Source organism: Gracilinanus agilis, chromosome 6 (genome assembly GCF_016433145.1).
Source record: "Gracilinanus agilis isolate LMUSP501 chromosome 6, AgileGrace, whole genome shotgun sequence".
In the NCBI taxonomy this organism is placed as follows: Eukaryota; Metazoa; Chordata; class Mammalia; order Didelphimorphia; family Didelphidae; genus Gracilinanus; species Gracilinanus agilis.
Genome location: NC_058135.1, coordinates 63,930,253 through 63,945,533, shown reverse-complemented (window position 1 = coordinate 63,945,533; position 15,281 = coordinate 63,930,253). Strand labels below are relative to the sequence as shown.

The window sequence follows — 15,281 nt, the reverse complement described above, 5'->3', positions numbered from 1 at the left end:
ATATATATATATATATATATATATATATATATATATATATATATATATATACTTTTAGATCTCATTTCCCAAATTCCAATTAACATCTTACTGCTTCTGTGGAAAAGCATAGAGATGGATGGATAGGTAGATGCATAGTTAGATTAATAAGTAGATACATAGACATGGATAGATACATTGATAGGAAAGTATATAGATACATGGATAGATACAAAGATTGATAGTGGATATGTAGATACACGGATGCATAAATATACTGGATACATAAATATACAGATAGGTATATGGTTTAATAGGTAGATAAATTGATAGATACATAGTATATTGGTAAGTAGATATAGATATATGAATAAATTAATGGTAAATATATAGAGATACATAGGTTGAATGGGAGATATAGAGGTATATAGTTTGATTGATAGATGCATATTTATACGGATGGAGAGAAACTGAGAGAGTGCGAGAGAGAGACAGAGAGAGAGACAGAGAGAGAGAGAAAGCATTTGTTAAGTACTCACTACGTGCCAGGCATTGTGCTAAGTAGGAGGGGTCAAATTTAAGCAAAAAAGATGATCTTTTCCTCCAAGAGCCTAGTTCCAACAAGTGGAGACAGACAGACAGCACATAAAAGAGAGCACAAAAGCAGGGAAGGGGAGAAAGGTGGAAAAGTCCAGAGAATAAGGAGTGGAAGCCAAGGATAAAGTCAACAGAGAAATTGCATCCTCATCCCGAGTCTTGGAGTTTCCAGTGTAAGAGTTCATTGTTCTCTAAACCCTTTGTATTTGCTTATCCATAAATGTGTTGTGTCCTACCAGTAGAATATATGACCCTTGAGGTCAGGAACTTTCTTATCTTTCTGTCCCCAGGGCCTCCTACAGTTTCTTGCTAGGTGCTTAATCAGGATTAAATTGTTGAAGTTAGCACTAGCAGTTTAATTTTCCCTTAGCATTTAGTGATAGGAAAATCATTAGAGTATTATCTTATTAATAACAAGTATATCCTTTTAATTCAGATATTTCTGTGAAAAAGGCACTAAAATATGTATTGAGTGACCTTTCAAACAAACTTTCATCAAATGCCCTCGTGTTCAAGATCTGCCACAGTTCAGTGTACATATGGCCTAATAGCAACATGAACACAGTTCCAGCAGAGTTAACTGACAGTTCTGCTTGTAAGGAAATATTGCGCTTTATTCAGTGAGTATGCTCTTATTTCTTATTGAGCCTTTTGTTTTTATATTGTGTTCATTCATGAATATATACCTCCTTCCTCCTCTCCCTTCCTATTGCCTCCCTTTAGTCAAAGTGGAAAAAAAAAAAGACAAAAAGTTGAGTAAAGGGGGCAGCTGGGTAGCTCAGTTGATTGAGAGCCAGGCCTAGAGATGGGAGGTCCTAGGTTCAAATCTGGCCTCAGACACTTCTCAGCTGTGTGACCCTGGGCAAGTCACTTGACCCTCATTGCCCACCCTTATCACTCTTCTGCCTTGGAGCTAATACACAGTATTGACTCCAAGATGGAAGGTAAGGGTTTTTAAAAAAAAAAAAAAGTTGAATAAAACCAACCTTCTGACTGTGTTCGACAATGTTTTCTGTACCCATAAGCCCCCAGTTCTGCAAGGAAAAGTAATATATACCTGGTCTCACCTCTTCTCCAGGGATAATCATAGTCATTATAATTATATAGTTCTCAGTTTAATTTTATTGTTCTTTCCAAATTTATGCATTATGTCCATCATATATATAGGTACACTGTATGCATTATGTATATTGTTTTCTTAGTTCTATTTATTCCTAATTTGACCTGTATCTGTTCATATAAGTTGTCTTGTGGTTTGTTTTTTAATTTCTCCATATCCATCATTTCTAGTGACCCAGTAATAATCCATTATATTCATGTACCACAATTTGTTTAGCCTTCTCTAGTCAGCAAGTGCTTTAACATTTCTTTGAATTCCCAAAAAGCATTCTGATGAATATTTTGGCATATATTTTGGTATAGCTGGGGCATTTCTTTCTACTTTTGGCTTCCCTACAGTTTGTGGCTAGCAATAGAATTTCTAGGTCAAGGAATATGGACATTTTAATACTTTTTTAATCATAATTCCAAATTGCTTTCCAGAATAATTGAACCAGTTTATAGCTCCACCAAAAGCTTGTTAATGTTCTTGTCTTCCTGCAACCCCTCCAGTGTTGACTATTTCCATCTTTTGTTATAGTTGCCAAATTTCTGAGTGTCAACTGAAATTTGCCTCGGTTGTTCTGGCTGGCATTTTTCTTTGTGATTAGTCATTTGAGAGCAGTCACTATGATCATTAATAGTTTGCAAGTCTTCTTTTAAAAATGGTGGTTCATACATGTAAAACCCAGTGGAATTGCACATTGGCTATGGGAGGTGGGGTGGGAGGAAGGAAGGGAAAGAACATGAATCATGTAACCATAGAAAAATGTTCTTAATTAATCAAATTAAATTTAAAAAAAATTTAAAAATGTTGGTTCATATCTTGTGACCATCAATCCAAAGAATAGTTTTAGTCTCATTTATTTGTGTTAGCTTCCTGTTATCTTTCATACCAGTCCCTTGTCAAAGATATTTGATGCTTTGAATATGTTTTTAAAACTTAGTAAGAATAACTTTAAATGAAGAATGTCATATTTTTAAGTTCTTTGTATATTGAAATTTTAGGTTTGACCAAGAAGAGGATACAAAGTGGAAATTCACCAAAAAGAAAGATAAAAAGTTACAAGGACAGGTAAACTTAACATCTGATACTAATTGGGAATCACACAGATTTTTCATTTTCTTCTATGTAATTGTTAGATTTCCTAAGTCACTTATTTATTATGATGTTTTATCTTATAATTTATATATAATCTTATAATTTAACATATTTAATGTTTCTTCCCCATTTTACATTTTTGGACTTAGTTCATGAGAATTCATATTAGAAAGTTATCATCTACAAACTGAAAGGAGATGAAAAATGTATCTGTGCTCTGAAATATGTTTGACATTGCTTCTAAAATTAATTGTAATTGTATTTCTCTGCAGCTTCAGATAATAAATATAGATCTCATGCTAGAAATGTCAACATCTCTAGCCGCTGTAGCTCCCATCATTGAAAGAGAAAGTGGAGGTCACCACTATGTTAACATGACTTTGCCAGTAGATGCTGTTATATCTGCTGATCCAGAAGAATCATGGGAAGTGTAAGTCTTTTTACACAATGTTTTTTAAGCTCATTTTTATGAACATACCCTACTCAACTTCCTATATTAATAATAATGGACTCGCATATATTTTTGTTTTAAAAAATAAGAACAGTACAATAAATATTAGTGTTACTTTTGATCAGAGAATAATAGCCCAGGAGCCTTGGGTTGTTATTTTTTTAAATCTGTTCCTATTTTCCCCACTGATTGTGACTGAAATACTACTATATATATTGAATATTTCCTTCATATCTATAATCCCATACTCTTCATCCATCACTGAATTTACTACATTTGGTCTTATCCCAATTCCCAATACATTAAATGAATAAGCATAAATAATATTAAAGAGATAAGAAGAACAACTGGTCTAGATCAGATGGCTACAGAAGAAGTCCATGCTGTAGGTGACTCAGTTTTGAGAAATCAATTCTCAAGATACCTGAAAGAGGGAAGGCATACTAAATGTTTGTTTGTTTTTTTGGAGGGGAATGAATGTGATTTCATTAGCATAGAGAGAGTGTATTCTCAGTGAGAAAATTCTCTTTACTAATGCAAATCTGTACCTGCTTTGCAACTTATAGATTTAGAGAATTACCTGGACTACTGAGAAATTAAATTACTTATCCATAATCATACAGCCAGAGGCAGGACTTGAACTCAGGTATTCTCAGCTCCACTACCAAAAAAAGAAAAATGAGAAAAATATCAGTAAATACTAACCAGATTGTCTCTTAAAAGAGGGGGAAATAGTGATACCTACCACCAAGGTAAATGCTTAATAGATGGTTGACTTGACTTGTGGATAGGGGGAAAAAAACATCACAGATATTATTTGAGATTGAGATCGGACTGTGATTGCATTGATTCAGAATTCCCTCTCTGACTGCAGGTTGGAAACTTCCCTATTGCTTGTGGTCTTAGGACATTGCCAGGAGTGATTCACTTTCCATTATGTGTCATAAGCAGGTCTTCTTGCTTCCAAGTCATCTCTATCTACTATACCATGTTGTCTTTTTATTACTAATGAAAAAAATGATAGAGATGATACCAGTTACTACTGACCCATATGCTTGCTTTCTAGTCACTGCCATTAAATCAATGTAAAAATGATTGGCTTGATTGAAGGTGTCTTTCATGAAAATATTTTGAGGAAATATTCAATATTAAATTAACAAATTGAATCCAGGTTACAACTACTAAATTGAAACTGCCATGGGGGCAGCTGGGTAGCTCAGTGGATTGAGAGCCAGGCCTAGAGATGGGAGGTCCTAGGTTCAAATCTGACCTCAGACACTTCCCAGCTGTGTGACCCTGGGCAAGTCACTTGACCCCCCTTGCCTTAAAAAAAGAATTTGAAACTGCCAATATTATGACAAATTATTAACTGTCTTAAATAGTCTTTGTTGAATCAAGATCCCACCTCCAACACTTATTAGCTGTGTAATTAACTGTCATTTCATGTCTTAGAGTCTTTGTTGCCCCATCTTTAAAAAGGGAGTAATGGTGGCACCTTCTTTGTAGGGTTATTGTGAAGCTCGGTGTCTTGAAAGTGCTTTGTAAACCTTAAAGGCCTAAACGAATATCAGTTTCTGTTATTTTGATATTAATAAATAGCTTATTATTTCTAACATTTGTCATGTGGACAGAATCCAACAAATATGTTTAGATTTGAGCTGTCAGAAATATTGGTATTACCTAGTTCTAGCTTTTTTTTTTTTTTTTTGGCTACTATAGCTTTTGTTGTACTTAAATAATTTTCTTTATTTGACAGAGTTCGAATTCGGTTAGTAAATTCAGTTCACAATCAACTAACGGATATGGAGAAATGCATTTTGAAATACATGAAAGGAACATCAATAGTGGTGCCCGAACCACTTCACTTTTTGTTACCAGGAGAAAAAAGTCTCGTAACAATTTCATATCCATCAGGAGTTCCAGATGGTCAGCTACAATCTTATAGAAAGGTAAAAACCTAATAATTAGGTCTCAGGGACTAGATGCAAATAGTCCCTGATTTGGTTAAGGCTGCATAGAAACTACAATTCATATTTACATTATGACTATTTAAAAATGACCATACTAGTAGAAATTTGTCACATAATTTAATATATAATTTTATTTTGCATATATATTTTAATATTTAATTTAAACTCAGCTATTCCAGTTTTCAACTTAAGTACAAATTGATATGCTAAATTCATAAAAATAAATTTATTGTCATTTCACTTTTTCATATTTAACATGGCCTATATATTCTAAGACATGCCCAGAATATATGGAAATGACAGAATCAAGTAATAACATCATCAATTGCCCTCACTCTTATTATCCCTCATATAGTTAGAAGTTTCTAGCAAATAAAAAATCAGGGAAGACCCTAAGCAAAATTGTATCCCATTTCTACTAATGCCCACTAGACTACTATTTGATATTATACTTCCAGGGGCAATTGCAATTTAGTAAATAGTTAATGATTATTCAAAGAATGAAGTGAAACAATAGGAAGTACAGAAGTACAGTTAGTATTTTTTGCCAGGTGGTCTTGCCTGGCTAGAACTTCCTCATGTCTTGCAACACAAGCAAAGGAGGGCTCTTCCCATTTAGCCCTTGGGTAATGCAGTCTCTAACTTATAGTCAAATTCCTAGTACAGAAAGCTGGGACATAGTTATCTTTTACATGTATACACATGGATGCAATCGGAGGTGCTTTAGACTTTCAAACTGAACTTTTTATTCTCTTGCCACAGAGTGATTGGCCTTTTAAAAAATAACTTTCTGTGAAATAATAATATCTTGCATTATCTTTTTAAGCTTTTCAGATTAGTTTCATATACTGGCCTCTACTCCACATTTTTTCCCCTTCATTTGTATGCTTTTCTAAAGTTAGGTTTAAAAAAAAACAACAAAAACTCATCTGGTGTGCATCCAGAACATAATTAAAAAGATTTTCTTACAGAACAATAATATTCTGTTACCTTCATGAAATTTTTTTTTAGTTATTCCTTGATCCATGCAATTTCTAGTTCTTCAATACCACAAAAAGGGCTACTATAAAGGGGGATGTGTGTGTGTGTGTATGTGTGTGTGTGTGTGTGTGTAATATAGAGGGAAGGAGAGAGAGAGAGACAGAGAGAGACTGAGAGACTGAAAAGAAGGAGGGAGGGAGGAAAAGAGGTTGAGAGGGAGGAAAGGTGGGCGAGAGGAAGGGAGGGACACCAAGACTCAGACCATACGGTCTTCTGACTTCTCTGGAGCATTGCCTAGTAGTGGTATCACTGGTTATGTACCATTTAGTGATTTAAAAAAAAAATTGTGTATATAATTAGAAATTGTGTTCCAGAATTGGGCCAACTCACAATCCTACCATCAGTGCTATAACAAATTTGTCTTCCCCACGGCAACTCCAACAATTCTCTCCATTGTCATTTTTTGCCATCTTTGCTAATCAGATGGGTATAAGATAAAACCTCAAAGTTGTTATAATTTGAATTTTTCTTATTAATGATTTGAAGCATTATTTGATGACTGTTGATAGCTTGCTTTCCTTCTTTAGAAATACCCTTTGGTTACTTGCACTACTTTTAAATGAGTAGTTTTTAAATTGTCTCTAAATGTCCCCAATAATAGTTTTTAGAAATCACAGAAGGAAATAATCTTTGGATGACTCAAACTCACTAAGGGCATGAACCAAGTATTAATTCGATCTTGATTCTCCTTCTATCTGCAGAAGAGTTTTTTTGTTCACAGTAAATATTCAACATTTATTGATTTTATTTGAATTTTGAACTTAAAATTCTTAAATGTTTTAAAAACAAGTTTATTTGCCTATGAAAAATCTAATTTTGCTAGTGAAATATGTGTATATATATTTTCTACATATATTGCACAGTGTCTCTTCTCTTTGTGTTAATCATCTTACATTTTTTTCAGAATTCATTTGAAGCCCCTTTTATATTTAAAGACTTTTTTGTTTATGAAATATTTAGGAAAATAGTGTTCATTTAAAAATAAGCTTGAAGGGGGCAGGTGGGTAGCTCAGTGGATTAAGAGTCAGGCCTAGAGACGGGAGGTCCTAGGTTCAAATCTGGCCTCAGACACTTCCCAGCTGTGTGACCCTGGGCAAGTCACTTGACCCCCATTGCCCACCCTTACCACTCTTCCACCTAGGAGCCAATACACAGAAGTTAAGGGTTTAAAAAATAAAATTAAAAAAAAAAGTTTGAAATTAGTTTCATTTTAAATCTTAATTTATAATTTTAGTTTATTAAATTGACTGCTTAAAATATTTTCCGTTTTAAGATTGCATGTTTTAAAAATCTTTTAAAATAGTATGTAATCATTTTTTTATATTTCATATTTTGGATTTTAATTTATTCATTGGATTAAATTTAAAGATTTATCTATATTTCTGATTCTTCATATTTAATCTCCTCTTATTTAGGAATTGCATGACTTGTACCACCTACCTCATGATAAGCCTTACTTCAAAAGAGCTAATGCCTATCACTTTCCAGACGAACCATATAAAGATGGGTATATCAGGAATCCACATGCACATCTAAATCCTCTGGGCTCAGAGTCTGGTATGGTGAGTTAATTTATGGAAACATCATTATTATCAAAATTGAAGTGTTGTTTTTTTTTAAGATCATTAATAGAGAGATAGCATCTTGTTAATATCCAAAACAAATCATCCCCTGTAACCAAATTCTTTTATTCGCTTAGCAAAAGGAAAAAAAAAGCGGTTTTCTTAGTTGAATTTGTTATTATTTGAATTCTTATCTATGCCTTGATGCACTTCTTGGCTAGGTATAGATATGTCTGCAGCATAACTCGGATATTTTTCATTTAGTGACGAACATCTTAAGAGATGTTTAGGTTTTAAAGTCTTCTGTCATAGGGTTATTTCCATAACACTTTTCATCTAGACATACTAGAGCACTTGATTATATTCTGCCCAATACTACGCCCTCATCATTTCATATATGTATATATGCGTGCATGTGTGTGTGTGTATGTGCACATGCACACTGTACCACAGGAACATGGTATGCCTTTCTAGGGCAGTGTCTTGTACTTTGTAATCCACATAGCACCAATGCAACACAGTAGATAATTGGTAAATGTTTGTTGATTGTTGACGGTGTTATATATATTCTCTGCTTTGTAGTTGATTTTGAAGTAAAGAAGACTGAGTCATTTTCAATTTCACTTCTGAAAGGAGCATATATATATTTTCCACCAACGAGCTTTTATAAAGATTCATTCCTTTGTAGTGGTTTGTAGTTGATCTATATTATCCTCTAAAATATTTCATTCAATATTAGTATCATCATAAAATCCATCTTACCAGATTATTATCTATGTTTGTCTTAAAAGGGACCTAGAATGTTGTTGATGTTGAATATTAAATAATAGGGCTTTTTTGATGAGAATGATACAGAACAAAGTATATCCCTTTTCCCATAGCTGCTGGTAGTCTCAACAGATCAACACAAGCATCTTCTCTTTTATTTCTTTAGTTCCTTTATCTTCCTTTGGAGGCTTAAAATGTTTAAATTCATTCCTGGTTTGGGATTTTATTCTGTGCTATACACAATGCAATCAGGTCTCAAATTAACTTTGAATATATTAGTGTCACAGGAAGTTGACCAGAAGTACAAAAAAAGAATAGTTATTTGGGCCATAGTGACTGGAGTTGGGACTAGAGGGAGAGAGAAAATTTGGAACTCAAAAAATAAATGAATATTAAAAATAAATAACTTTTAAAAAGCAAAAATAATTATGTCAGTGGTGATGAAGAATGGCATGTTTAAGAATTCATGTGTGAGAAGCATGCCAAATGTAAAACATCCAAACTAAAAAAAAAAAAATTGTTTAGAGATCTTTCATCATCAGATCATAAGTTTAGAGCAAGAAGGGACCTTTAACCCTCTCATTTTACACATGAAAAAAATAGGCTTAAAGAAGAGGGCCTGGGAAACTGTGGTTCAGTAGAATGAATACTGGATTTAAGAGTTAGAGGGCCTGGGATTGACCTGACTGCTGCTTATTACCTGTGTGGTTTGTGATTTTCTTTCTTTCCTTTTTTTTATTTTTTCTCAACTATATGTAAACAAAAATTTTTAGCATTTTTTTAAGTTCCATATATTTTCCCTTCTTCCCCCTTCCCTGAGAAGGCAAGCAACTTGATATAGATTATACCTGTGCAGTCATTCAGAACATTTCCATATTATCCATGTGGGCAAGTGATTTCAATTCTAGGCTTGAGGAACCACTTCTCCCCTTTCCTCCCCCACTATTATAAAGAGTTGGGAGGGTGGGAGGGGCATGGAGACTGGACCATGTTATTTTGTTCTTTCCTATCTAGAAATGCTCCTCAGCTCATCTTGGACATCATGACTCTCATTTTGCAAATGATATTTACATAATGGTACTTAATATGATATTTTGTCATATTTCCTTTTTTTCTGCACAGATTTACATAGTCCATGGCATATACGGTTATCATCATTACATGCAGGATCGGATAGATGATAGTGGCTGGGGCTGTGCTTATCGGTCTCTACAAACTATCTGTTCTTGGTTCAGACACCAGGGATACACCGACAGGTCCATTCCAACACACCAGGAGATTCAGCAGGTAGAGAGCCCCTGTGTTTCAAGATGTACAATTCAAGCCCCTTGAGGATGCTGGCATTAATTCATGCTACCTTCTCATGGTAGAAGTTTATTTCTTTTTTGAAGAAATCTAATCCTTGATAAACTTTCAAATTGAAGAATCGAAATTAAAAGAAGCAGAAAAGGAAACAAGTGCCCTAAATTTTAAGCCTAGACACAGCCGAATGGTGCAGTGGATAGAATACCACACCTGAAATCAGGAAGACCTATACAAGTTATATAACCTCTGTCTGACTCAATTTCCTCAGCTATAAAATGAGGGTGTACTTATATAGTACTTAAATAATACTTTAAGCTACTAGGGTTGTTTAAAAAATAAAATGAAATGCTATTTGTAAAACACTTTGTAAACCTTAAAGCACTATATAAATGCTATTTTTTTTTAATCCCCCTACCCAATGGGGCATAATAAAGGCTCTTGTTGATGTGGGAGACAAACCAGCAACATTTGTAGGGTCACGCCAGTGGATTGGTTCTATTGAGGTACAGCTAGTTCTGAACCATTTGATGGGGATAACTTCAAAAATATTATTTGTCAGGTAAGGACACTGCATTGATTTTTTTGATAATGGTGGTATTTTTGTCTAATGGATAATTTAGAGCTATAATTTATCTTTCATTTGAGGTAACATTAAGTTTTTGCTTCCTTTCCTTTTCCCTGTCTGCCCCTTTTTTTTGTTTTCTGCATTTTTGTTCTCTTTTTTTTTAATCCTTATTTCCCATTTATTAGGTTTTCTGAATTTGTATTTATGAATGAACTTAGCAGAAATGTGTGTATCTTTTTGGATTAGATCTGAGAGAAATTAGAAAACTATTAATCTAGAATTGAATAACTGGAAATATAGTGTCTTTTTAAAAAATTAATTAATTAATTAGTTTATTTTTTAAACCCTTACCTTCTGTCGTAGAGTCAATACTGTCTATTGGCTCCAAGGCAGAAGAGTGGTAAGGGTAGGCAATGGGGGTCAAGTGACTTGCCCAGAGTCACACAGCTGGGAAGTGGCTGAGGCCAGATTTTAACCTAGGACCTCCTGTCTCTAGACCTGGCTCTCCATCCACTGATCTACCCAGCTGCCCTCTATAGTGTCTTTTTAATGCCAGGTTCACTAAAAAATAATCTTATAAGAGAAAAGATTTTTCATTGATCTATATGATCTGTCTATTATATAAATATATAATTGAGTTGCTCATTTTGTTAAAATATTTATAAATACATTTACAATGTGGCTAAAATAAATTGAGAAATATTATTTGCCATACAATATAATGCCATATTTTAATGTATATTTATGAACTTCATAGTATTACTGCACAACATTCCATCAGATTCTTTGTAACTATGGCAACAGCTTCTGGTGGTGATATTAAATGTCTTGACTTCCATATTTGAAAAATCCTCATTCTAACCTTATTGTGTTTGGTACTTAGATTGGCTAAGATGATTCATACAAATAAATAATAGTATTCCTAATGATTCCAATGTGAAAATTCTCTGAAACGCCATTGTATTAAAATACAAGAAAGGTTTTTTTTTATCACATTGCCCTGACCTTTGTCATTTTGTGATGTCATAGGATCAAAGTTGCAGAGTTGAGAGGATCTTATACGGTCATCTTGTCTAATCCCTTCATTTTATAGTTTATAATGTCATTATTGCTTTATCAAATCTTGCCATAACTTTGTTCAGCTGATTAACTATTGATCATATAATTTCTATAGAATTAACCCCTCCTTGTAAACATGTTTTCAAAGAACTTGCTAAACACATTAACATAGGTTTAATTATATTAGCTTTTAACTTAAGTTTTAAAAAAACAACAGCAATAACAAGTTTAAGGCCTTGTCAGCCTTAAACACCAAAGTAAAAAATTATCCTTGACCATCTTCCCCTTCAAAAGAACATGCTTTGCATTACCAAAAGAAAAAAGATAAAGTGGGATAGTAATGGACAAAGCCATCCATGGTTCGAAATGGGGACCATATGAGGTGAGAATCTCTAACCTCATTCATAAAATCTTGGTCTGTTGCATAAGAGACCAGAAGAAGAGAATCCAAGATTTCTTGTCACATTATGAGCACATGCCCTTGGGGAGTTTTAGTTATATAAACATTATAAATACTTCTTTGCTAACCACTCTCTACCACTATCAAGGTAAGCTAGAATTCTCATAATTCATTATGACTATTTCAAGATTCAAATCTGTGGCTAAAGAGATAGAAAGTTCTTCTCTGTCATTGCCACATACATTGGTCCTTGACTACCCAAAATCAGACTGTAACCTCTCCCAAATTCCAGACATCCACTAGCACATTATGCATTAGGTAGGTAGAGTGAGTAAAAATCCAAATATATTTTCACATCTGCATTTATCTACTGGCCAAAAATTTCTCCCTTGTCCTTTATTTGACAAAAGGCAGCCTGGTACAGAAGACAGCATTGTATTCCAGGCCCTGCCCATTATGGCCACTGGCACATCACTTAGGCACTCTACCTAGTGCCTAAGCCATTGTTATCACTTAGAACTAAAAAGAATTACTGCAGATGATGCTGTTCTTAGAGAGTAACCAACAATTTTTCCAAAAAGCTTTTAGATTTACCCATTTTATTATATTTTTTTTACACAAATAAAAATTGTTAAAACACTGTTCTTTAATGCTTTTTATCTAAGCTTGGAATTGAAGATTAGAGATCTCATGCAAAATTGTTTCTTTCCTAGCCAAGGTTCTGAATTAGCTTCTCAAGGAAGGGAACTTGCTAATCACTTCCAGAACGAAGGAACACCAGTAATGATTGGTAAGGTGTTTGCGGTACAAGGAAATTGTCATTATTAAGAAAATTTGATTATGCGAGAATCTGAGGGCCCCTCTAGTTCCTCCTGACTGCTTTATATTCATGCAATGAGGAAATGATAGCAGCAGCAGGGAACTTGAATTCTCTGAGTAACTTTTTTATATCATTTAAGGAAAAACTAGCCCAACCTGCATGGGAAAAGGACCTAGACTATTGCTCCTACCATGTCAGGTGTTCTTGACTCCAAATCCACTGTACTCACTGTCTTTTCTTGATGAGGCCTCTTTTGAGCTATTTTTTCCCCAAATCCTCTTCTCTTTCCTTTTTTCTGGCCAGACTGTCCATCTGTATGCAAATATTCAGTTGACAACATGGCTTCTGTTTCTGAATCCACCGAGTTCCATTCATTTGCTTTCTGCCATGTTCTCTATGGTTCATGGATTTCTTCACATGAGTATTATTTTCTTAATGTAGAATGCTACACATACATATGTGTATAATGACTAAATGCTATGCTATATGGCAATGCTGCACACATATGTATAATGCTAAATATATTCATTTGTATGCAAATATGTATCTATGCATGTATATTTATATATTTTTAAACACCCTTTTGGAGCCTTGTTCCTATGGATTCTTGGTGATAAGAATGACTCCAGAACATGAATAAAGTAGTGCTTACTCAGAAAGGTAGTGATAAATACTCTACTTGTCCTCTAGCCAAATAAAACCTAATCTATAATACATTCTGCTATATAAAAACCCACAAGTGCCCTCTAGAATATCTTTCCATTTCCACTTGTTATCGTTGTTTAATTATGACCGATTTGGGGTTTTCTTGGCAAAGATGGTAGAGTGGTTTGCCATTTCCTTCTCCAGCTCATTTTATAGATTACAAAACTGAGGCAGAGTTAAGTGACTTGCCCAGGGTCACGTAGCTGTTTAAGTGTCTGAGACCACATCTGAACTCAGGAAGATGAGTCTTCCTGACTTTCCAATACAAAAATGTAAACACAACTTTTACTAACCTATATTGAAAGACATCTGGCTTAGCATATAGAATGTTGAACTCAAGACTGAAGAGAGATGTTTTATGTCCCACTTAGCATTTACTAGATGGTAGACTGAGCAAATCACTTAACACCTCCAAACCTTAGTTTCATCATTCATTAATGGAAATGATGTAAATGTCTCCCCAATACATAGACAGACATATTGTTAGATACCAAATTGGAAATATACAGTTCCCTCATATCATGTAAAAATATATTCAGTCATAAAAGTACACACACAAAACTCACATGTGTACATATATGTACATGCATGTATTTTACATACATATGTGCATCCATACATGAATAAATGTACTTACCATTTGCCAAGCACTGGGCCAAGCTTTGAGTAAACAGATATAAACAAGCAATGTCCCTGCTGCTGAGGAATTTACATTTTATAGAGGGAAAAATAATACATATAAAGGAACGAGTTATTAGGAAGCCGGAGTGAGGGTTGGGGTCAAAGGATGGGTTTCAGTGTGTTGAGTAGCTTTGTGTATTACCAAGTTTGGGAGTGTAGACAGGTGAGGGTTAAAGGGAGACCATCTGGGAAAGGGTAGGTTGCTACTTTTTTATTTTGGTAGTGAAGAGGAGGAGGAGTTATTTGACTCAACCATCCAACTTCATAAGCCAATAAACTCCCCAAACTTTCTTACCCAGCATTCACAGTTTAAAACAAGATGATCCTCTACCATCCATCTATTCTTATATTATTTTCAGTTAGTTAAATAATATCTTTCATCTAATACCTCTGTGGAGCAGAGAAATGGAAGGTATAAATCCATTTCTTCGATGCAGAGAAATGTTGGTGTGAAGAATGATTACTAATTACAGGGACAGCTAGGGGGCTCAGTAAATAGAATGCCAGCCCTGGAAATGGTAGGTCCAGGGTTCAAATCTCACTTCCTAGTCATGTGACCATGCACAAGCCACTTAACCCTAATTGTCTACCTATCATGGTTCTTCTGCCTTTAAACCAATACACAGTATTGATTCTGAGGCAGTAAGGATTTGTTTGTTTTTATTGATAATTACAGAGAGAAGACTAAAGGAGAAACGTGATGGCTATCTTTAAATATTTAAAGGAATGTTGCTTATAGTAGACTTGTTCTGTGATATGTCAGAAGGCAGAACTAAACAAGAGATGAAAGTCATAAGGAGACATATTTTAGCTAAACTAAGAAAGGACTGCCCAGCTTTGAGCCATTCAATATGGGTTGCATTGCAGCAGTCAGACATTATAGAAATATTGCAGAAGAGATTTCTGCACTAGTGGTTTGGAGAGGATGGTCTGAGGCCCCTTTGACAACTAAATTGTTTGTAGTAACAAAAATAACTAAAAATAGACACAGTGGAGCACCAGGCCCGTTTTTGTTTTTTTTTTTAATATATCATTTCTAAGTATGCCCCCTTATTTCCCTCTAGTCTGAATGGTGTAGGTTGTGTGCTTTAAAACTGCTTGGGGGAAAATTAGAAAATAAAGTAATTCTTCTTTTTGAACATAAAGTTCGAGACACATTTCCCAGTTTATTTCCAATC

General features: G+C 34.3%; 1 protein-coding gene across 1 annotated transcript in view; it reads left to right on the top strand.

Annotated features, from left to right (window-relative positions):
- The window catches only part of UFSP2 (UFM1 specific peptidase 2), a 39,074-nt gene that overhangs the window by 20,647 nt on the left and 3,146 nt on the right, over positions 1-15,281 (top strand). The window contains exons 2-9 of the mRNA XM_044681651.1: positions 1,013-1,196; positions 2,683-2,749; positions 3,049-3,206; positions 4,984-5,176; positions 7,654-7,800; positions 9,691-9,855; positions 10,308-10,432; positions 12,611-12,687. Coding sequence (XP_044537586.1) covers positions 1,013-1,196; positions 2,683-2,749; positions 3,049-3,206; positions 4,984-5,176; positions 7,654-7,800; positions 9,691-9,855; positions 10,308-10,432; positions 12,611-12,687 — 1,116 coding nt within the window. The remainder of the gene's footprint in view (positions 1-1,012; positions 1,197-2,682; positions 2,750-3,048; positions 3,207-4,983; positions 5,177-7,653; positions 7,801-9,690; positions 9,856-10,307; positions 10,433-12,610; positions 12,688-15,281) is intronic.